The 25904-nt window shown below is 36.2% G+C and overlaps 1 protein-coding gene across 25 annotated transcripts in view; it reads right to left on the reverse strand.

Annotated features, from left to right (window-relative positions):
- SNAP91 (synaptosome associated protein 91) overlaps positions 1 to 25904 on the reverse strand; it is a 159025-nt gene that overhangs the window by 46953 nt on the left and 86168 nt on the right. For all 25 annotated transcript variants that reach the window (XM_061207596.1, XM_061207595.1, XM_061207592.1 and 22 more), the window contains 2 exons: positions 19637 to 19746; positions 17115 to 17236 (listed from right to left, as the gene is read on the reverse strand). In XM_061207596.1, coding sequence (XP_061063579.1) covers positions 17115 to 17236; positions 19637 to 19746 — 232 coding nt within the window. The remainder of the gene's footprint in view (positions 1 to 17114; positions 17237 to 19636; positions 19747 to 25904) is intronic.

A 25904-nucleotide genomic window follows, 5' to 3' on the forward strand; every position in this document is an offset into this window, starting at 1 on the left:
ATAATTAATTGAATTTTATTGATCTTCTTTATTTGATGTGTCATACCAGAGCATGAATAGAGGCTTTATAATGGCTCTAGTTTGACTGTGGAACATACTAAGCTGAATGCAAGTTTAGGGGTTAGAAAAAAGAAACTCTAACGTAAACTATTTTCTTCTTCGTAAGTTTCACATTACCAGGTGTTTTTCAGTTCAATATATAATCTCTATATTTATAAACATTATGTGACAACATATGAAAATTATTTTTAAGAAGAATGTGAGAGATTATACAGCATCAAAACTTTTCAGCCCTTCTGAGGTCAGCATTCCATTGGGAGGTTCAGACTTAGTGACCAACAGTGGGATTACAGTTGACATTCTAAATAAAAAGCCTAGGAGGGATTATTTTTAACTGTACTATGACTTTAGGTTAAACATTTATAGAGTGTCCAATGGCATTCGTCTACTCTCAGTCATGTGATACATCTCAGGGATCACATTCAAATTCATGAATGTTACTGGAAATCTATTTTAATCATGAAGAAACTTTACCAAAACTCATTAGGGAGCTATTTTTTTCAGAGCCTTAAAAGCCATATGGGAACTCAGTAAACCAAAAGTTCTAGAAGACATTTAAAAGATTGAGAAACATAAATTTGACATTAAAAATAATTACTTTAGATATAAAGACACACAGACTGAAAGTGAGGGGATGGAAAAAGGTACTCTATGTAAATGGAAATGAAAGTCAGGGTAGCAATAATTAAGTGAGACAAAATGACTTTAAAATAAAGACTGTTACAAGAGACAAAGAAAGACATTACACAATGATAAAGGAATCAATTAATGAAGAAGATATAACAATTGTAAATATATATGTACCCAACATAGGATCACCTAAATACATAAAGCAAATATTAACAGACATAAAGGGAGAAACTGACAGTAACACAGTAAGAGTAGGAGACTTTAACACCCCACTTACATCATTGGACAGATCCACACAGAAAATCAATAAGGAGACACTGGCCTTAAACTACATATTAGATTAGATGGACTTATATATATATATATATATATTTTAATATATAAATTTATGTATATAAACATTCCATCCAAAAGCAGCAGAATACACATTCTTTTCAAGAGCACATGGAACAATCTCTAGGATAGATCATATGCTGGGCAACAAAAGAAGTCTCAGTAAATTTAAGAAGACTGAAATCATATCAGGCATCTTTCCCAACCAAAATGTCTTGACTAGAAATCAACTACAAGAAAAATCTTCAAAAAACACAAACCCATGGAGGCTAAACAATATGTTACTAAACAAATGGATCACTGAAGAAATCAAAGAGGAAATAAAAAAATACCTGGAGACAAATGAAAATGAAAATACAGTGATCCAAAATCCATGGGAAGTAGCAAAAACAAGGCTAAGAGGGAAGTTTATAGCAATACAAGCCTATCTCAGGAAACTAGAAAAATCTCAAATACAACCTAACCTTACACATAAAAGAACTATAAAAAGAAGAACAAACAAACAAGAAAGTTAGAAGAAGGAAAGAAATCACAAAGATCAGAGCAGAAATAAATGAAATAGAGACTAAAAAAAGCAATAGAAAAGATCAATGAAACTGAGAGCTGGTTCTCTGAAAAAATAAACAAAATTGATAAACCTTTAGCCAGACTCATCAAGGAAAAAAAGAGAGAGGATCCAAATCAATAAAATCAGAAATGAAAAAGGAGAACTTACAACCAACACCACGAAATACAAAGGATCATAAGAGAGTCCTACAACCCATTATATGCCAAAAAAATGGACAACCTAGAAGAAATGGACAATCTCCCAATACTGAATCAGGAAGAAATAGAAAATACAAACAGTTCAGTAATGAAATTGAATCAGTAATAAGAAAAACTCACAACAAACAAAAGTACAGGACCAGATGGCTTCACAGGTGAATTCTACCAAATATTTATTGAAGAGTTAACACCTATCCTTCTGAAACTACTCCAAAAACTGCAGAGGAAGGAACACTTCTGAACTCATTCCACAAGGCCAGCATCACCCTGATCCAATACCAGACAAAGATATCACAAAAAAAGAAAATTGCAGGCCAATATCACTGATGAACATAGATGCAAAAATCCTCAACAAACTATTAGCAAACCAAATCCAACAATACAGTAAAAGGAGCATACATCATGATCAAGTGGGATTTATCTCAGGGATGCAAGGATGGTTCAATGCCTACAAATCAATGCGATACAACAAACTGACGAATAAAACTCATATGATCATCTCAATAGATGTGGAAAAAACTTCTGACAAAATTCAACATCGATTTATGACAAAAACTCTCAACAAAGGGGGTATAGAGGGAACATACTCCAACATATTAAAGGCCACATGTGACAAACCCACAGCTAACATCATACTCAACAGTGAAAAGCTGGAAGCTTTTCCTCTAAGATCAGGAATAAGGGAAAGATTCCCACTCTTGCCACTTTTCTTCAACATAGCATTGGAACTCCTAGCCATAGCAATCATACAATCAGAAAAAGAAATGAAAGGAATCCAAATTGGAAAGGAAGTAGTAAAACTGTCACTCTTTGCAGAAGACATGATACCATACATAGAAAATCCTAAAGATGCCACCAAAAAAACGACTAGACCTCACAATGAATTCAGTAAAGTTGCAGGATACAAAATTAATATACAGAAATCTGTTGAGTTTCTATACACTAAAAGTGAACTATCAGAAAGCGAATCCACACTTACATGGCAATTAATCTACAACAAAGAAGGCAACAATATACAATGGGGAAAAGACAGCCTCTTCAATAAATGATGTTAGGAAAACTGGACAGCTACAGGTAAAAGAATCAAACTGGACTACCTCACACCATGTATAATAATAAGTTAAAAATGGATTGAAGACTTAAATGTAAGACCTGAAACCATAAAACTTCTCGAAGAAAACATAGGCAGTACACTCTTTGATATTGGTCTTAGTAATATTCTTCTGAATATGTCTCCTCAGGCAAGGGAATCAAAAGCAAAAACAAATGAGACTACATCAAACTAGAAAGCTTTTGCACAGTGAAGGAAACGATCAACAAAATGAAAAGGCCACCTACTGAATGGGAGAAGATATTTGAAAATGATATATCCAACAAGGGGTTAATATCTAAAATACACAAATAACTCATACAACTCAACATCAAAAAAGCAAACAACCGGATTTAAAAATGGGCAAAGGACCTGAGTAGACCTTTTCCAAAGAAGACCTACAAGATAGCTATCAGACTCACGAAAGGATGCGCAACATCACTAATCATCAGGGAAATTAAAATCAAAACCACAGTGAGATATCATCTCACACCTGCTAGACTGGCTATTATCAAAAAGACAATGAATAACAAGTGTTGGTGAGAATGTGATGAAAAGGGAACCCTCATGCACTGTTGGTGGGAATGTAAACTGGTGCAGCCACTATGGAAAACAGTATACAGATTCCTCAAAAAATTAAAAATAGAACTACCATGTGATCCAGCAATTCCACTCATGGGTATTTATCCAAAGAAAATCAGAACACTAATTAGAAAAGATACATGCACCCCTATGTTCACTGTAGCATTATTTATAATAGCTAAGATATGGAAGCAACCTAAGTGCCCATCACTCGATGAATAAAGAAGATGTGGTGTGTGTCTACATATAGATAATGGAATATTACTTAGCCACATTTGCCATTTGCAACAATGTGAATGGACCTAGAGAGGATTATGCTAAGTGAAATAAGTCAGAGAAAGACAAATACTGTATGATTTCACTTATATGTGGAATCTACAAAACAAACCAAATGAACAAACACAACAAAACAGAAGCAGAATCACAGATTTGGGGAACAAACAGGTGGTTGCCAGAGGGGAGGGGTTGGGGGGGTAGGAGAGAAATAGGTGAGGGAGATTAAGAGGTATAAACTTCCAGTTGCAAAATAAATGAGTCATGGGGATGAAATGTACTGTGGGGAATGCAGTCATTAATAGGTACTATCTTTGTATGGTGACGGATTGTAACTAGACTTATGGTGGTGATGATTCTGAAATGTATAGAAATACTGAGTCACTATGTTGTGTAATGGGAACTAACAGTGTTGTAGGTCAATTATAGTTCAAAACAACAAACAAACAAACAAATGCATAGAAACAGAGATCAGATTTGTGGTTGTCAGAGGCAGGGGAAGAGTGAAGGAGGAGTTTAATAAAGGCAGTGAAAACATACCAACTTCCAGTTATAAGATAAAAAAGTACTAGGGGTATAATATATAACATCATAAACATAATCAGCACCATGTTATATATGTTATATATGAAAGTCGTTAAGAGAGTAAATCCTAAGAGTTCTCATCACAAGGAAAAAAAATTTCTATTTCTTTAATCTTGTATCTCTATGAAATGATGGATGTTCACTAAACTTATTGTGGTCATCATTTCATGATGTATGCAAGTCAAATCATTATGCTGGACACCTTAAACCTACAGCGCTGTACATCAATTATGTCTCAACAAAACTGGAAGAAAAAAATTATCACATTAATTTAACTATGTAATTTGTGAACCCAATAAAGCACTCTACAGTTCCACTAAGATAATCAAGGCTCTTCCTAAAACTAAATCTTACATATTTCATAGTAACATTAGGAAATTATAGCACATAGAGTTCTCAACATTAGAAATAGTTTTTAAATTTTAGAATGTACGCCTAGTGAATAGCTGACGTAGGGCTAGGGTATTTTCTGCTGTTAGGTGTCCAGGTCCCATATCCTGAGAAGTAGAAGGTCCTTCCAATCATTCCTCAAGCCAACCGGACCTGGCCCAATACAACTGTTACTCTACAGTCCTAAGTCCTAAAAATATTAATTAGAAACCAAAGTGGGTCATCAGAAGCCAGAGAGACTTGGATTCTCTCTTCTCCTGGCATTGGTGGGGCTCTCCCTAGCCCTGCCCTTGTCAATGGCTACTTCAAGCTGCAGTGTGACTTAGCAGAAGAGCTAAGAGCCATGTGATTTAACAGCTTCCAGACCTCCCATTGTCTATCACAGGTGACGGGTAATTTATTTCATACATTTGGTAAGTGAGAAAGGAGAAGACTGTTTCTGTGTACTAGAAGGAGAGAGAGGTTAAAAAGATTTTAAAAAGAAGTATGAAAGATTAAAATATTAGTTCCTTGCTCTTAACTAGTGTTTTGTTCAGATAGAGGGTGATGAGAATGATATGATGGAAGATGGAAAGTAAAATTTCCTAGGAAAATAAATGTACAATGATTAAGCATATTGGTGGATAACTGATGTTGAAAATGTTTTCCGCTCTTGGAAACCACAGGTGTTAGTCTCCAAAATCTTAATTTTCTAGATGAAATATAATTTATGTTATATATTCCTTGTTTTATGCAAAATTTTCTCTACTATAAAAGCAAGTTCCTATTACAAGATGATGAGGATGGTTATTAAATATTCTCAAAACTGCTACTTTTTATAGAGGATTAAACTATACAAAAAAACCCCACTTCAGCATAAGAGTTCAATCCATTTGCAAGTAGTACATAATCAGAGTTGTTTGTATTATAGAAATTGCTAGAAAATATTCTCTGTAACCAAGGAAACAGAGCTACAACTAAATTAACAAGGAAATCTATATTGTGCAGTGAGATGGAGCTGAACTTTTCAGGTTTTTATGAAGATTAAATGTGTTAATATATTTAAGTGCTCGCCCATACCAAGAACATATCAAATGCTCGATAATAAAAGTTAATAATAGCAATAGCTTAGATGGTAACTAGCCTTATTGTGGTGATCATTTCACAATGTGTATAAATGTTGAATCACTATGTTGTACACCTGAAACTAATATAATGTCGCATGTCAATTATACTTCAATAAAAAAATAGCAATAACTAACATTTAAGTTAAATAATAATTTTTCATTATAGGACTGTGAATTTCAAAGCTTCTATAAATCTTTCAGAGAGAGCATGTGTATATGTGTGTGTGTGTGTGTGTGTATGTGTGTGTGTGTGTACACATGAATGTGTTTGAAGACAGCCTGCAGATGTGCCCCCCCCAGATCTAATTAACAAGCAAATGGTAATATGGGTCACAAAAACTGCTTGTACTGTAGCTAATATTTCTCATGGAAACTATTAAAGTCATGTGATCACATAATATTGATGAGCGTTCCAGCATGTGTAAATTAACTTCTATTAAGTCTATTAACTCTAATTAAACCCTAGCAGTAATTCTGTATTTCTCAAAAAGCAGAAATTTCACTTCAAGCATTTACAATAAAAAATTACGCATTTTCCACTTCTAACATGCATAGAAATACAACACACACAACAACACACACACTCATTTGTTTGTGCAGAGAGGTGAATTTATTATGAAGGAAAAAAACACTCTCCCTTTTATGGGGAGAAAGGTAGGGATGTTAAAAACACTCTGTATTCTTCCAGGTTCATTACTGGCTGGCAGAATGCCACATGGAATATGCACTATTTAAATTAAATTTACTAAAATATGAATTTGCTAAAATTTGGTTTACCCCAATGACAAGAAATACTATCCTTTACAATATGTCCCCTAAAATGGCAATATTCATCCGTACCCAGAACCCCCAAGAGAAATCTGTAAACAACTGATGTGGCCACACTCATTTGAAAATGAAATCCTCTTACTATCACTGTGGTCGGATAAGAACATCCAAATAGGTCTAAAGAGTTTTAGAGTTTGCATTTTACCATCTAGTTACACATAATTCAAATAAACTACAATAATAGTGAAGTGGCTTGATCTTATCAAACAAGACTGAGAAAGTCGTTTTACGTATTTAATTTTTTGCTTAGTCAAATGAGCCAAAACATATTGGTAACAATTTAGCATCCTCTTCAAATACGACTGGGTATCTATAGGATAAATGTAAACTGAAGGTAACATTTATCAATTTCATATTTCACTAGTTTACTTGAATTTCTTTTTTTAAATAAGATACATATTTTACTTTTTAATTTTTTGGCCGTGTGTGCAGGCTTGTGGGATCTTATTTTTCCCGATCAGGGACTGAACCCGGGCCCTGGCAGTGAAAGCGCTGAGTCCTAACCTCTGGACCACCAGGGAATTCCCTACTTGAATTTCTTAAGGCGTATAATTTTTACTGTTTTGCTTAGGAATGAGAGAATTTACTTATTAGTATTTTTCTCCCCAGCTGACTTTTCTACTGCTATGAAAGGAGCTGTAGATATTTTGTCGAGACAAAAGACTAATACTAACCATCAGGCCCTAAGCCAACATTTTGATACACTATAATGTGTTTTGTACTAATTATAAAAAAGTGCTCCCGTTGGGCCAGCAGGTTGGAACAGGAAAAGCACTTCTTCCTCAAGGACGAAAAAAGCCCACAGCTTGGCTAGCAGAAAGCAGGCTGGATTTCAGGCCTCTCGCCCTGCCTTTGGGCAAGGCACAAACTGCGGGTCCACACTGCACAGCCCTGGTTAAAACCACACTAATCTGCTTTCTTCTATATCCACTGACACCTCAATGTTTCAATCATCAATAGTTATTTATTCCTAACAAGTAAAGACTGAAATGTGTTATAATAAAGTTGGTTATTATAACTTATTCCTTATAATATTATGTGTCTTAGCAAAAAGTACTTGAAGATGAATATAAATAAAAATGTTACAATGCAATTTAAAAAGATTTCACCAAGGGTTTTTCTTTTTCATTTATTATTATTTTGGTCCCAAACAAACCAACCAAACAAAAAAGACACAATTTCTCTTCAATTTGATGCTGGAGAATACAGTGAAAGGAGACAGTTTACAATTTCACTGTTTATTCATTAAAGTTCTAAATCACTAAACAACTAAATGTTTAATAAGTTCTAAAAATTACAGTGTGAACAATCTACTGATCTAATTAGTTGAGAGAATTAGAGTTAACACATTCATATAATACTGAAAAAAAATTCTGTATAACCCTACAAATTTATAATTAATACTAAATTTTAAATTATAAAAGCTCTATGAAAGTCATTTATATGAATTTTATGACAGAGAAAGCCTGATTTAAGGATTTGGATTTGAAGCATTCTTAAATAAATAGGAAAACATGATATACTGTATAAGATACTGTGGCAATGAAAATTATTAGTAAACTGAAATAATCAAACATTTCTGAAAGATGAAGCTCAGAAGGAAAAAACATGAAAACCAGAAGGCCCTTATAAAATCTCTTCAACAAAAATATTTTCCTTTACCAATTGAAATTTAATAAAGTTAAGTGTAGTTGAAAGAAAATTTTTATTAAAAAAATGATAGCTGTAGGCTTAGGAGTTGAACCTTTCAACCAAGGGGAAGTTTTAAGTATTTAAATGGAAAAGCACCAATATTTAAATGCTTGTAAATATAGTTAGCAACTTTGTTTCACAAGCAGTTATTTTTGTTTATTTTGTTACCACAAAAACTTGGAAATAAAACCAAGAGATTATAGCAGGTAGTGTTGATGTTACATTGCCAATGTTTACCAAACTCACCCAAGGATTATTTAATTACCTGTGGAAATGTATCTTCATTTGATGCTGCAATTTAACTGTTAATTAAGGACTCTGATTCTGAAATGATATACTGAGTTACAGTTTTTGTCTGCTAGTGATGCTCTGTCTGGGAAAAAATATAACCTCAAGACATGATTTTTACTGCTCTACTGGACATTAACCAGTTTTGTACTTAACCTAGCCATCTTATTTTAACATTTCCTTTCAAATGTCTATAAGTAGCCAGTTCCTCAAAACGCTCTTTGAGCCAGCTTTATCGTCTTACCGGTTTCCTCATCAGTCAGTTAATGTCTTTTACCAGTGCTGTTTCTCCCCACCCCCTTCAGGTTTATGGAGGTATAAGTGACATATAAAAATTGTATATATTTAAGATGCACAATGTGATGATTTGATATACATATACATTATGAAAAGATGACCACAATCAAATTAACACATCCATCATCTCACATAGTTACTGTATTTTTGTAGTGCAAATACTTAAGATTCACTCTCTTAGCAAATTTTAAGTATACGATACAGTATTATTAAATATGGTAACCATACTGTATATAAGATCTCCAAAACTTATTCATCTTACAACTGACCCTTTGTACCCTTTGAACGTCTTCCAATTCCATACCCTGCCCTCTGTTGCCCACCACCAGCCTCTGGCAACCACCCTTCTACTTTCTGCATCTATGAGTTTAGATTTCACACAGAAGTGAGATCATACACATTTGTCTTTCTGTGTCTGGTTTATTCACGTAGCATAATGTCCTTCATGTTCATCCATACTGTAACAAATAGGAGGACTTCTTTCTTTCTAAAGGACTAAATAATATTCTATTGAATATATACAATGTGTTTTTTTAATATCCTTTTGTCTGTTGACAGACACTTAGGTTATTTTTATATCTTGGCTATTGTGGATAATGCTGTAATGAACATGGGGGTGCAGATCTCCATCCATCCAGAAGTGAGACTGGTGAATCATGTGACAGTTCTATTTTCAATTTTTTGAGGAACCTCTATATTTTTTCCATGATGGCTGTACTGCCACTACGGAGAACAGTATGGACGTTCCTTAAAAAACTAAAAATAGAACTACCATATGACCCAGCAATCCCACTACTGGGCATATACCCTGAGAAAACCATAATTCAAAAAGACACATGTACCACAATGTTCACTGCAGCACTATTTACAATAGCCAGAACATGGAAGCAACCTACATGTCCATCGACAGATGAATGGATAAAGAAGATGTGGTATATACATACAATGGAATATTACTCGGCCATAAAAAGGAACGAAATTGAATTATTTGTAATGAGGTGGATGGACCCAGAGTCTGTCATACAGAGGGAAGTAAGTCAGAAAGAGAAAAATACCATATGCTAAAGCACATATATGGAATCTAAAAAGACGGTACTGATGAACTTAGTGGCAGGGCAGGAATAAAGACGTAGATGTAAAGAATGGACTTGAGGACTCGGGGGGGGAAGGGGAAGTAGGGATGAAGTGAGAGAGTAGCACTGACGTATATACACTACCAAACGTAAAATGGATGGTTAATGGGAAGCTGCTGTATAGCACAAGGAGATCAGCTCGATGCTTTGTGATGACCTAGAGGGGTGGGATAGGGAGGGTGGGAGGGAGGCCCAAGAGGGAGGGGATATGGGGATATATGTATACATATAGCTGATTCACTTTGTTGTATAGCAGAAACTAACACAACATTGTAAAGCAATTATACTCCAATAAAAAAAAATTTAAAAATAAAAATAAATAAAAAATAAACCATAATGGCTGCACCAATTTACATCCCCAGCAACAATGAATAATGGTACCCTTTTCTCCACTCCCTCACCAAACACTTGTTATCTCTTGTCTTTTTGATAACAGTTATCCTAACAAGTGTGGGGTGCTATCTCTGTGGTTTTGATTTGCATTTTCCTAATGATTAATGACAGTGAACACCTTTTCATATACTTGTTGGCCATTTGCATATCTTGCTTGGAAAATATCTATTTATGTCCTTTACCTATTTTAAAATCAAGTTATTTGGGTTTTTTTTTTTTTACAAATATTTTCTCCCATTCCATAGGCTGCACTTTTATTTTGTTGTTTCCTTTGCTGTGTAGAAGTTTTTTAGTTTGAATGTAGTCTTACTTGCTTATTTTTGCTTTTGTTGCCTGTGTTTTTGGTGGCAAATCAAAAAATTCACTGCTAAGATCAATGTCTAGGAGTTTTTTCCCTATGTTTTCTTCTAGGAGTTTTATGGTTTCAGATCTTGTATTTAAGTCTTTAATCCATTTGAGTTAATTTTTGTGTATGATGTAAGATAAGGTTCCAATTTCATTCTTTTGCACATAGATATCTAGTTTTCCCAACACCATTTATTAAAGAGACTATCTGTTCCCTGTTTTGTATTCTTGGCATCCTTGTCAAAGGTTAGCTAATTGAATATGCATGGGTTTATTTCTGGGCTCTCTATTCTCTTGTTTTGTTGGTTGAGGTGTCTGTTTTCATGCCAGTACCATCCCATTTTGGTTACTATAGCTTTGAAATATAGGTTGATTTCAGGAAGTTTGATGCCTCCAGCCTTATTTTTCTTTCTCAAGATTTCTTTGGCTATTTGGTGTCTTTTGTGGTCTGTATGAAGACAAAATTTTTTTCTATTAATGGGAAAATGCCATTACAATTTTTCTAGGGATTGCAATGAATCTGTAGATCACTTTGGGTAATATGGACATTTTAACAATATTAATTCTTCTAATCCATGAACACAGGATATCATTCCATTTATATGTATCTTCAATTTCTTTCATCAATGTCTTATACTTTTCAGTGTACAGGTTTTTCACCTCCTTGGTTAAATTCATTCCTAAGTATTTTATTCTTTTTGATGCTGCTGTAAATGGGATTGTTTTCTTCATTTCTTTTTCAGATAGTTTGTTGTTAGTGTATAGAAATGCAGTTGATTTTTGTACATAAATTGTGTATCTCGAACTTTACGGAATTCGTTTATTAGTTCTAACAGTTTTTTGGTGGAGTCTTTTGGGTTTCTACATATAAGATTATGTCATCTGCAGAGACAATTTTATTTCCTCTTTTCCTATTTGGATGCATTTTATTTCTTTTTCTTGACTAACTGCTCTGGTTTAGACTTCCAGTACTATGTTGAGTAGAAGTGGAGAGAGTAGGCATCCTTGTCTTGTTCCTAATCTTAGAGGAAAAGGTTACAGCTTTTCATCATTAAGCATCATGTTAGCTGTGGACTTGTCATATATGCCCTTTATTATGTTGAAATACATTCCTTCTTTACCTAATTTGTTGAGAGTTTTAATCATGAAAGGTTGTTAAATTTTGTTAAGTGCTTTTTCTGCATCTATTGAGATGATCATATGATTTTTATCCTTTATTCTGTAATGTGGTGTGTATCACTTGCACATGTTGAACCATCCTTGCATCCCAGGGATAAATCCCACTTGATCATGGTGTATGACCCTTTTAATTTGCTGCTGAATTCAGTTTTCTAATATTTTGTCAAGGATTCTTGCAGCCATGTTCTTGTAGTATCTGTATATGGCTTTGGAATGAGGGTAAAACTAGCTTCAAAAAATAAGTTTGGAAGTATTCCCTCCTTTTAAATATTCTGGGAAGAGTTTGACTAGGACTGGCATTAATTCCTGTTTAAATGTTTGGTAGAATTCACCCATGAAGCTATATGGTCATGGGTTTTTCTTTGTTGGGAGGTTTGTGATTACCGCTTCAATTTCCTTATTTCATATGGGTCTGTTCAGATTTTCTATTTCTTCATGATTCTGTCTTGGTCAGTTGTATCTTTCTAGGAATTTATCCATTTCTTTTAGGTTATCCAATTATGGCATAAATTGCTCACAGTAGTCTATTATGATTCTTTGTATTTTTACGGTATCAGCTATAATGTTTCTTCTTTCATTTATAATTTTATTTTTGAGTTGTTGCTCTTTTTTTCTTGGTTAGTCTAGCCGTAAGAAATTGTTTATCTTTTCAGAAAACCAACCCTTAGTTTTGTTGATCTTTTCTATTGTCTTTCTAGTCTCTATTTCATTTATTTCTACTCTAATCTTTATTACTTCTTCCCTTCTGCTATCTTTTGGCTAAGTTTGCTCTTTATCTAGTTCTGTGAGATGTAAAGCTAGATTGTTTATTTGAGATCTTTCTTTTTTTTAATGGAGGCATTTAGCGCTATAAATATCCCTCTTAGAACTGCTTTTGTAGAATCATGCAACTTTTGATATGTTGTGTTTCCATTTTCCTTTGTCTCAAGATTCTTTTTAATTTCTTTTTGATTTCTTCTTTGACTCATTGGTTGGCTATGTTATTTAATTTCCACATATTTGTGAATTTTCAAAATTTCCTTCTGTTACTGATTTCTAGTTTCATACCACTGAAGGTCAGAAATGATACTTGATATGACTTCAATCTTCTTTAATTTGTTAAGAAATTTTTAGTGTCCCATATGATCTACCCTGGAGAATGTTCTGTGTGCACCTGAGGAGAATGTATATTCTGCTGTGTTGGATGAAATTTTCTGTTTATGCCTATTAGGTCCCATTTGGGGTAAACTGTTATTCAAGTTTGCTATTTTCTTACTGATTTTCTGTCTGGATGATCTATCTATTGTTGAAATTGGCATATTGAAGCCCCCCACTATTACTGTATGGTTGTCTATTCCTCCCCTCAGTTCTGTTAATATTTGCTTTATATATTCAGGTATTTTGACGTTTATATCCTCTTGATGAATTGATTTTATCATTATATAGTGATTTTCTTTGTTTCTTGTGATAGATTTTGACTGAAAATCTTTTCCCATCCCTTCACCTTGGCTATGCATGTTCTTAAAGTTAAAAGGAGTCCTTGTAGGCACTAGCTTGTTGGATCTTGTTTTTTGTTTGTTTGTTTTTTAATATCCACTGAACTACTCTATTATTTGATAGGAGAATTTAATCCATTTAAATTTATAGTATTTATAGGTAAGGACTTACTATTGTCATTTTGTTTACTGTTTTCTGACCATCCTGTAGTTCCTTTGTTCTTTTCTTCCTCTCTTGCTCTCTTCCTTTGTGACTTGATGATTTTCCTCAGTGGTATGCTTTGATTCCTTTCTCTTTATTTTTAGTATCTAGTAGAGGTTTTTTTCTTTGTGTTTACCATGGGGCTTACATAAAACATCTTATAGTTTTAACAGTCTATTTTAAGCTGATAACAACTTAACTTCAATCACATACAAAAAGTATGGACACTTTTACCTTTCTCTACTTTCCACATATTATCCACTCTACATCTTTTTATACTGTGTATGTAGTAGCAAATTATTGTAGTTTTAGTTATTTTAAATTCTCTTGTCTTTTAACTTTCATACCAGGGTTAAAACTGATTTACCTACCACATTTACAGTATTAGAGAATTCTGAATTTGACTACAAATTTACCTTTACCAGTGAGTTTGATACAGTTGACCCTTGAACAGCAAAGGGGTTATGGGAGCCAACCTCCCATGCAGTCAAAAATCCACCTATACATTTACAGTTGGTCCTCCATATCCACAGTTCTGCAGATTCAACCAACCATGTATTGTTTAGTTGTGTATTACATATTTAGTGGAAAAAAAATTTGTGTATAAGTGGACTCTCACAGTTCAAACTCATGTTGTTCAAGGGTTGTGCTTTCATACATTTTCTCATTGTTATTTAGCATCCTTTTGTTTTATCTTAAAGAAATCCCTTTAGCATTTCCTGTAAGACAGGTCTAGTGGTGATGAATTCTCTCAGATTTTGCTTGTCAGGTAATGCCTTTTTCTCGCCTTCACTTCTGAAGAACAACTTAGCCAGGTATAGTATTCTTGGTTGGCAGTTTTTTCTTTCAGGACTTTGAATATATCATGCTACTTACTCCTGGCCTGCAAGGTTTCTGCTGAGAAATATGCTGATAGCTTTATCAGGGTTCCCTTGTATGTGAGGAGGTGCTTTTCTCTTGTTGCTTTCAAAAGTTTCTCTTTGTCTTTGACTTCTGACAATCTGATTATATACTGTGTCTCAGGTAATATTCTTTGGATTGATCTTGCTTGGAGACTTTTGAACTTCATGAATTTAAATGTCCATATCCCTCCTATGATTTATGAAGTTTTTAGCCATTATCTCTTTAAATAAGCTTTCTTCTCTTTCTCGCTTTCTTCTCTTTCTGGGACTCCCATGATGCATATATTCATTCATTTTATGGCATCCCATAGGTCCTGTATGCATCACTTTTTTTCCTTTTTGTTCCTTTAATTGGCTATTTTCTAACGCTCTATCTTTGAGTTTGTTGATTCTTTACTCTGTCTGATCAAGTAAGCACTCTACTGAGTTTTTCTTTTCAGTTCAGTCATTGTATTCTGTTTCGTTCAGAATTTCTGTTTTGTTCCCTTTTATGGTTTCTATTTTCTTATTTTGTTCATGTATAGTTTTCTTGACTTAATTTTGTTGCCTATTTGTGTTCTCTTGTATTTCATTGAGTTTCTTTAAGATAATTATTTTGAATTCGTTATCAGGCTATGTATAGATCTCCATTTCTTTAGGGTAAGTTACTAGAGATTTATTAGTTTCCTTTGGCAGTGTCATGTTTGTTTGCCTGATTCTTCGTATTCTGTGTAGCCCTGTGTTGGTGTCTGTGCATCTGAAGGAGCAAACACCTCTTCCTGTTTTTAAACACTGGTTTTGGCAGGTAAAGGCCTTCTCCTGTCAGCTCCCTGGGCTGATGATACTGCCTCTGGGATTGCAGTTGAGTGGGGTTGGGGCTGGGTCATGTGGCTGCTTCTGGGTTTGCTGTAGTGTCCATGTTGGTGGGCCTATTACCAGGGGCTTGGGTGGGTGTAGTTCCTGCCTCCTGGTTCCTGAGTGGACAGGACTGCCTTCACGACCTTGGTTAGTAGGGCTGGAGCTGGGACAAGGGTCCACTTAAGGATGTGCAGTTGGGTTCAGAGATGGTGGGCTTGTTACCAGGTACGTGTTTGGGTGTAGCTCCTGCTGGGTCTCTGGCTAGGCCAGACTAGCCCTGGACTGCAGCTAAGTGGGGCTAAATGAAGTGAGAAGGTTGCTTTAAGGTCCACAGTTGGGACCAAGATCTATAGGCCTGCCCATAGGGGCATGGATGAGTGTGTCTCCCACAAGGTCCCTGGGTGGGTAGGACTGCTCCCTGAGTGAGGCTGGGCGGGGCTGGAGCCTAGTCACAAGGCTGCTTCAGGATCTGAGGTTGGATTAAGGTCACTGGGCCTGCCTCTGAGGGCACAGACAGGTGTGTCTCCTGCTGGATCCCTGGGCAGGCAGGACTGCTCCTGGACCATGACTGAGAGAGGCTGGAGCTGGGTCACAGGCAGTTTCAGGATCCACAGTTGAGACCAAGGACAGGAGGCCTGTTACCCAAGGCATGGGTGTGTACACTCCTCTCTGGTCCCTTGGCAGATGTTACTGGTGGCAGGATCATGGCCAAACAGGACTGTAGTGAGTCCACAGGGGCATGGCAGTGTTTCCAGGTCTGTTGCCAGGACCAGCATTGGCGAGCCTCCCACCTGGGAGTAGGCTTGCCTTCTCAAATAAACTGTTCTTGGTCTTGGGCTCCACTTTGGCTTTGCAACCTTTTACCTGGATCCCAAAGCTCCCACAAAGGCACTTTTATCTGTGGGTGGCTGCCGAAGTATCGTTTCTATGGGGAGATACGATGGGACACCTCCTGTGTCAGTCCCTCTGTGTTGTTTCCCTCTGTGTTGTTCCTACGAGCCATTTTCAAACTTAAACAATTTTTTATTTTGATAGTTTGATGTAGTCGAGTAAGTTATTTAACACCAACTCTGTGAAGCTTTGAGAATTAAGCAGTAATTAACTTAATTTTTATATTGGTATTAAATATGCTTAATTAAAAACATATAAAAGCTTAATTTTTTCCCCAAGATCCATGAATAAAATGGAAATCAAGCATTTAGGTGTGATTCCTCTTAATTAGTTTAGTATGGATATTTCGTGGCACCAACAAGAATCTATCCCAGATTTCAACTGCACGAAGTCAAATACAATGTGAATAAAACCAATTAAGGTCTAAAGGAATCCATGAAGGAGACCATATCTGAACAAACCAAATTCGAAATGTTGCCCCTGAGTAATCTCATAAGTTCATGGGAACACCCAATCTTCTAAGGCCTGCATCTCTAGGGAGCAATTACTAAAAATAATCAGAATTTGAGAACAGCGAAGATAAAATACTCCCATTGTTCCAGCTTTTAAACTAAAAAACTATATGATTACTCGAATATTTTCACTGTATTATGGGTACTTTTTCTGTCTTGTCTCCCTCTCTCAATATATAGTTCAATCAATCAATCAATGCCATTCTTAACATTTTCTCCCCGAGTTTCTAGCACCATTTTGGATAATCAGAAGGTGAGTATAACAATTACAGCCTGAATAAAAACAACTAAATAGAAAAATGGCGTGGTTGCCTGGTTTCACTCACCCCCCCACGCAGTGGCGCCTCCTGAAGGTGGTGGTGGTGGTGCTGGTGTCGCGGCTGCTGCCGCCCCTGCGGAGGAGAAGTCTGGCTGCAGGTCCAGGAGATCACTAGATGGTTTAGAAGCGCTGAAAGGAAAATATGATTTTAAAATCAGATTCTGAAATTTCAAAATGTAAAGATGCTTTTTAAATAAAGACTTATGCAGAAAACATCACAGATTTTGGCTATTTTAAATCCAGTAAGAGAATAATATTTTGTAAAGTACAGCAGTAAAGCATATGTTCCTCTATACCGAGAGTTGGCAAACAACTTTTGTAAAGGGCCAGATACTAAAAATTTTAGGTCTGCGAGCCAGACAGTCTCTATCGCTATTCGACTCCGCCAGTGCAGAGTGAAATAAGACGTAGGCCGTACGTAAGCAAATGAACATGCCTTTGTTCCAATAAAAATTTATTTACAGAAAGAGAGAGTGGGCTAGATTTGATCTATGGGCCATCGTTTGCCAACTCTTGCAAAGTTAAATTATACTTCAAGCAATGGGTCACTCAGTAAATCACAGAGCAGAAATTAAAAGGGAAAATCTAAATGCCTCAAAATAAGGGGGAATTTTAAACATGTTATGTCCACTGGGTAGCATCTGAAATGCTGGTTATGAGGGCTGTGACAAAAGGAAACATACTCCAAATATTAAAGGTAAGAGAATTATTGGTAATTTTTTTCCTTTTCTCTATTTTCTAAAGTTTTTTTTGTATTTTTTTTTGTAGTATGGTAAATAATTCTTAACTTGAAAAGAAGAATTTATTTATAAACTAAAGAATACTAAAATGAATAATCACTATTGTACCTTTTTACTAAGTTAAACTACAACACATCAAGTTTGCCTATAAGAGACCTCACCTAAAAATAATTCCGTATTTTTCACTCTTATTCAACTGGGGCTGCGCTTTTCAAAGCTCCTCCATCTATAGAAGTTCCAAGGAGGAGCCTAGAGCATTGCTATGCAAAGTGTGGTTTCCAAACTAGTAGCATCCTGGGACCTTGTTAGAAATGCAAAATCCCAGGCTTAACCCATATCTACTACATCAGAGTCTTCATTTTACTACAACCCCAGGGGTTTCACTGTACAGTCAGGTTTAAGGAGCACTGGCTTAAAGGCTGCCAGACCAGGTACTAAGCCATCAGAGTCCCAGGTTCCCCACCCCTCCTTATAAACAGCCATTCCATCTTTATCTTTTTTACGTATTAGATTTCCCAGCAATATTTTTTTGAAAAAAGGATTCTGCTGCTTAAAAAAAAAAGTTTCAAGACCCCAGAAACTTGCCTAGTTTTGATGTCTATTTCATAAATACGACTGGTCTAAGAGCCAGAATAGGGAAACATTTATTATTAAGACCGGAATCAAAGCTTTTATAAGAAGCAATTTATCTTAGTATAGAGGCAGAAAGGACTTGGCTTTACCAAGCCTGTGATTATAAAAGCAGAATTAAGCAAGTAGAGGGTAACGTGCATAGTTAACATGCGTACATTATGGGGCTTTATTGCTCAGTTCAAAATTCAAGTCTCCAAATACAGGGCATTCATAATCAGAGTCACAGATACTACAAGATGGGATTAGAATGCTCTCAAGGCTAAAGAACCAAACAAAGAGTTGACCTAAAATTATTATCTGAGGAAGCCTCTCTGAGTTGAGGCTTCATTTCAGGTGGCCCAGAGATTTTACAGTCATCCCCCCCTTTCTCACTACTGTTCTGACCTTTAGGCACTATGAAAGCAATAAGGGGCCTTCCCTGGTGGTGCAGTAGATAAGACTCCGCACTCCCAATACAGGGGGCCCGGATTTGATCCCTGGTCAGGGAACTAGATCCCATATGCATGCCACAACTAAGAGTTCACATGCCACAACTAAGGAGCCTTGGAGCTGCAATTAAGCATCCCTGGAGCCACAACTAAGGAGCCCACGAGCCACAACTAAGGAGCCTGCCTGCCGCAACTAAGACCTGGTGCAACCAAATAAATAAATAAATTTTTTTAAAAAAGCAATTAGGCTCATCCTGATGGTTTCTTCCTACCACCAGAGTTTGAGTTCCTCATATGCACCAGTAATTGGCCTGCAACTACAAGCATTTCATTTCACTTCACTTCATTTCATCTCATTTCTTAGCACTTTAAGACACCCTTTAAATTTCACACAAGAAGAAACTAATTTCAGAAAACATTGTCCATATCATCCATTTCAGAAGAACCTGAAGTGTGTGCATCTTTCTTCCACTTCCTTTCCCAAATGTGTGAGCAACAAGGTGAGTTCCACAGCTTAGGTCTTCCTTACACTTTGAGAGGTACAAGCCTAAGTAACTGCATGAAGTATAGAAGAACTTAGTCTATGTACCTGAAAATAACCCAAAATATCACACATTTACTAGGACTACATTTCATTTTGTGAAGTCATTTGGGTTTGGTACACAAAAATAAAATGAAAACCTGATCATAAAATTAATAAACAGTTCGCTGCATTCTCATGAACTAACCTGACTGGTACAGCCGCAGATGCAGTTGCAAACAAATCAACTGGAGGGGATGTGTCAATAGTTTTAGCTGGTGTAGAATTAGGCGACGTAACAGTTGTGGCTGGAGAAGACTGAAAGGGAAGATGCAAAGAACACTCTGGTCAAATTTGAATCTACGCAAGGCAAGAGGACCTCCAATTTTCAGACCCATGCCATTCCCAGCAATTTTTTGGTTGCTCCTCGTGGGAGAAAAAACTCAAGAAAATTTGAAATTGAGAAGTGTAATAAATAATCAATACTGGACAAAACATGTTTCAAATTTTAAAAGTTATATGTAATTTATATAAAATTATGAAAAAAAATATTTGGCCTAACGTTGCAATGACTTCTATGCATGTATTTACAATCAAAGCCAAACAATAAATTAGGAGCTTGGGATTAACAGATATACACTACTATATATAAAATAAACAACAAAGTCCTACTGTATAGCACAGGGAACTTTATTCAGTTACTTGTAATAACTTATAATGGAAAACAATCTGAAAAAGAATATACACACACACACATATATACACATATACATATATATAAGGGGTGAATCACTTTGCTGAACATCAGAAACTATCACAACATTGTAAATCAACTACACTTCAATAAAAAAATAAAATAAAATCAAAGCCAAACATATTTTCTAAACATTAAATTAGTGGGAAAGATCTTGCTAGCTGCCAAAAATGGGGGAAAAAAATTAATTGTAATGACTGCTGTGAAACCAAGACCATTATTTTCTTTTCTGCATCCTAAACAGACTTCATGTAAAGTCTTCTCAGATGCCTTTAAAATCTAGAAATGTAACTTACAAAATAGTTCACAGATGGCAGAGAGCAATTCCCAAACAAGATTCAAGTCACTGACAGCTTGAGAATAGCCCATCACTAATATGAAACAGATAAAACTAAAAAAGTGAAATAAAACCTAACATTTATTGTCCTGGGCTGGTTTAAGAAGAGGACTTAATAGTCAGCTAATATATCAAAAAAAATGTTTGTTTAGTAACTATCCTAACTCTATTTGGTATATTTAATTTGCTTGTATTCACAACAGAAAGATTAATAGCAATCTCAAACCAGTCCACCAATACTTAGTTCTATAAGTGGAAACGAGACCTAACAGCAAGCAAGATGCACGAAGACCAAGGTCAAGCAAGGGCCATCAGACACTGCTGTAACAGGACATCTAATTTCAAGTAGACCAAACTTAGAGGAAGTTTAAAAAAGAATAATTTAAGAAAAAGGACTGAGGAGATAAGAAATGTATAGGAGTTTCCAGACTTAAATAGTATCTGTTTAATAGCTGTTTGTCCAAGAATATAACTAATCAAGAAGTCAAAATCCAAAGATACACAAGTGCCAAGTGCTCAGCACTTCAAGAAAGGCAAACCCATGAGCAGTATGGACGCTGTTGCTCAGAAAGGGTGAACTCAAGCTTTGCTCTTCACCAAAAATTTAAAATTTCCAAATGGAATGTGAAAGATTATCAAGGGGATAGAAAGGACTAACATTAATTTGCATGTTATCCATTGTGGACACTGACAACTCTGAAATAAATTAGTGGGTTTTTTTTTTAAACCAATATATGTGGGCTTCCCTGGTGGCGCAGTGGTTAAGAATCCTCCTGCCAATGCAGGGGACATGGGTTCAAGCCCTGGTCCAGGAAGACCCCACATGCCGCAGAGCAACTAGGCTGGTTCGCCACAACTACTGAGCCTGCGCTCTAGAGCCCACGAGCCACAACTACTGAGCCCGTGTGCCACAACTACTGAAGCCCACACGCCACAACTACTGAAGCCCACGTGCCTAGAGCCCGTGCTCGGCAACAAGAGAAGCCACTGCAGTGAGAAGCCCGCTCACCTCAAAGAAGAGTAGCCCCTGCCTGCCGTAACTAGAGAAAGCCCATGCACAGAAACGAAGACCCAACACAGCCAAAAATAAAATAAATAATAAAATAAATAAATTTATAAAAATAAACCAATACATGTAAATACCTTAGAAAGTGATGTTTATGAAACACCAAGGAGAACGTAATGACAGCAATGAATCTACCAATATAAATGCAGAAATGAAGGTCTTCAAAGGCTCATTAAAAACTGCCTTGTAATAATAAGCTCTGAAGAGATGCGGGAGGTATGAACACAGAACCAAAATAATCCTGTTATTACAAGAAGAAAAAGTCAAAATTCATTTTGGCCAAAACGCAGAAACAGACCATCCCAAAGGATTCCAGAATTTTACCACACTCTACTCAGCAGTCGTATGGTGGAATTTTTCCATAGACATAATGATTTTATTTTTCTTTTAATGGATCTTTATTGGAATAAAATTGCTTCACAATACTGTTAGTTTCTGTTGCACAACAAAGCAAATCGGCCATATGCATACACATGTCCCCATATCTCCTCCCTCTTGAGCCTCCCTCCCATCCTCCCTATCCCAACCCTCTAGGTCACCGCAAAGCACTGAGCCGATCTCCCTGTGCTATGCTGCTGCTTCCCGCCAGCCAACTATTTTACATTCGTTAGTGTATATATGTTAATGCTACTCTCATTTGCCCCAGCTTCGCCCTCCCACCCCATGTCATCAAGTCCATTCTCTATGTCTACCTCTTTAATCCTGCCCTGCAAATAGGTTCATCAGTACCATTTTTTTTTTTAGATTCCATATATATGGGATAGCATATGGTATTTGTTTTGCTCTTTCTGACTTACTTCACTCTGTATGACAGACTCTAGGTCCATCCACCTCACTACAAATAACTCAACTTTGTTTCTTTTTCTGGCTGAGTAATATTCCATTGTATATATGTGCCACATCTTCTTTATCCATTCATCTGTCAATGGACACTTAGGTTGCTTCCATGTCCTGGCTATTGTAAATAGTGCTGCAATGAACATCGTGGTACATGACTCTTTTTGAACTATGGTTTTCTCAGGGTATATGCCCAGTAGTGGCATTGCTGGGTCATACGGTAGTTCAATTTTCAGTTTTTTAAGGAACCTCCACACTGTTTTCCATAATGGTTGTATGAACTGACATTCCCACCAACAGTGCAGGAGGGTTCCCTTTTCACTACAGCCTTTTCAGCATTTACTGTTTCTAGATTTTCTGAAAATGGCCATTCTGACCGGCGTGAGGTGATACCTCATTGTAGTTTTGATTTGCATTTCTCTAATAATTCGTGATGTTGAGCATCTTTTCATGTACCTCTTAGCCAACTGTATGTTTTCCTTGGTGAAATGTCTATTTATGTCTTCCACCCATTTTTTTTTTTAACATCTTTATTGGAGTATAATTGCTTTACAATGGTGTGTTAGTTTCTGCTTTATAACAAAGTAAATCAGTTATACATAAACATATATCTCCATATCTCTTCCCTCTTGCGTCTCCCTCCCTCCCACCCTCCCTATCCCACCCCTCTACATGGTGACAAAGCACCGAGCTGATCTCCCTGTGCTGTGCAGCTGCTTCCCACTAGCTATCGATTTTACATTTGGTAGTGTATATATGTCCATGCCACTCTCTCACTTTGTCCCAGATTACCTTTCCCCCTCCCCGTGTCCTCAAGTCCATTCTCTAGTAGGTCTGCATCTTTATTCCCGCCTTGCCCCTAGGTTCTTCATGACCTTTTTTTTTTTTTTTTTTTTTAGATTCCATATATATGTGTTAGCATAAGGTATTTTTCTCTTTCTGACTTACTTCACTCAGTATGACAGACGCTAGGTCCACCCACCTCACTACAAATAACTCCATTTCGTTTCTTTTTGTGGCTGAGTAATATTCCATTGTATATATGTGCCACATCTTCCTTATCCATTCATCTGTTGATGGACACTTAGGTTGCTTCCATGTCCTGGCTATTGTAAACAGATCTGCAATGAACATTGTGGTACATGACTCTTTTTGAATTATGGTTTTCTCAGGGTATATGCCCAGTAGTGGGATTGCTGGATTATATGGTAGTTCTATTTGTAGTTTCTTAAGGAACCTCCATACTGTTCTCCATAGTGGCTGTATCAATTTACATTCCTACCAACAGTGCAGGAGGGTTCCCTTTTCTCCACACCCTCTCCAGCATTTATTGTTTGTAGATTTTTTGATGATGGCCATTCTGACCGGTGTGAGATGATATCTCATTGTAGTTTTGATTTGCATTTCTCTAATGATTAATGATGTTGAGCATTCTTTCATGTGTCTGTTGGCAATCTGTATCTCTTCTTTGGAGAAATGTCTATTTAGGTCTTCTGCCCATTTTTGGATTGGGTTGTTTGTTTTTTTGATATTGAGCTGCATGAGCTGCTTGTAAATTTTGGAGATTAATTCTTTGTCAGTTGCTTCATTTGCAAATATTTTCTCTCATTCTGAGGGTTGTCTTTTGGTCTTGTTTATGGTTTCCTTTGCTGTGCAAAAGCTTTTAAGTTTCATTAGGTCCCATTTGTTTATTTTTGTTTTTATTTCCATTTCTCTAGGAGCTGGGTCAAAAAGGATCTTACTGTGATTTATGTCATAGAGTGTTCTGCCTATGTTTTCCTCTAAGAGTTTGATAGTGTCCGGTCTTACATTTAGGTCTTTAATCCATTTTGAGTTTATTTTTGTGTATGGTGTTAGGAAGTGTCCTAATTTCATTCTTTTACATGTCACTGTCCAGTTTTCCCAGCACCACTTATTGAAGAGGCTGTCTTTTCTCCACTGTATATTCTTGTCTCCTTTATCAAAGATAAGGTGACCATATGTGCGTGGGTTTATCTCTGGGCTTTCTACCCTGTTCCATTGATCTATATTTCTGTTTTTGTGCCAGTACCATACTGTCTTCATTACTGTAGCTTTGTAGTATAGTCTGAAGTCAGGGAGCCTGATTCCTCCAGCTCTGTTTTTCTTTCTCAAGATTGCTTTGGCTATTCAGGGTCCTTTGTGTTTCCATACAAATTGTGAACTTTTTTGTTCTAGTTCTGTGAAAAACGCCAGTGTAGTTTGATAGGGATTGCATTGAATCTGTAGATTGCTTTGGGTAGTATAGTCATTTTCACAATGTTGATTCTTCCAATTCAAGAACACGGTATATCTCTCCATCTATTTGTATGATCTTTAATTTCTTTCATCAGTGTCTTATAATTTTCTGCATACAGGTCTTTTGCCTCCTTAGGTAGGTTTATTCCTAGGTATTTTATTTTTTTTGTTGCAATGGTAAATGGGAGTGTTTTCTTAATTTCACTTTCACTTTTCCAATATGGATTCCTTTTATTTCTTTTTCTTCTGTGACTGCTGTGGCTAAAACTTCCAAAACTATGTTGAATAATAGTGGTGAGAGTGGGCAACCTTGTCTTGTTCTTGTTCTTAGTGGAAATGGCTTCAGTTTTTCACCACTGAGGACGATGTTGGCTGTGGGTTTGTCATATATGGCCTTTATTATGTTGAGGTAAGTTCCCTCTATGCCTATTTTCTGGAGAGTTATTATCATAAATGGGTGTTGAATTTTGTTGAAAGCTTTCTCTGCCATCTATTGAGATGATCATATGGTTTGTCTTCTTCAATTTGTTAATATGGTTTATCACACTGATTGATTTGCATACATTGAAGAATCCTTGCATTCCTGGGATAAACCCCACTTGATCATGGTGTACTTCTACCCATTTTTAAACTGGATTGTTTGTTTCTTTGATATTGAGCTCCATGTGCTATTTGTATATTTTGGAGATTAATCCTTTGTTGTTTCATTTGCAAATATTTTCTCCCATTCTGAGGGTTGTCTGTCTTGTTTATGATTTCCTTTGCTGTGCAAAAGCTTTTAAGTTTAATTAAGTCCCATTTGTTTATTTTTGTTTTTATTTCCGTTCCTCTAGGAGGTGGGTCAAAAAAGATCTTGCTGTGGTTTATCTCAAAGAACGTTTTTCCTATGTTTTCCTCTAAGAGTTTTATAGTGTCTGGTCTTACATTTAACTCTTTAATCCATTTGGAGTTTATTTTTGTGTATGGTGTTAGGGAGTGCTCTAATTTCATTCTTTTACGCGTAGCTCTCCAGTTTTCCCAGCACCACTTATTGAAGAGACTGTCTTTTCTCCATTGTATATCCTTGCCTCCTTTGTCATAGATTAGTTGACCATAGGTGCGTGGGTTTACCTCTGGGCATTCTATCCTGTACCACTGATCTATATTTGTTTTTGCGCCAGTACCATACTGTCTTGATTACTGTATCTCTGTGGTATAGTTTGAAGTTGGGGAGCCTGATTCCTCCA

This window comes from Eubalaena glacialis, chromosome 12 (assembly GCF_028564815.1).
Source record: "Eubalaena glacialis isolate mEubGla1 chromosome 12, mEubGla1.1.hap2.+ XY, whole genome shotgun sequence".
NCBI classification, from domain to species: domain Eukaryota; kingdom Metazoa; phylum Chordata; class Mammalia; order Artiodactyla; family Balaenidae; genus Eubalaena; species Eubalaena glacialis.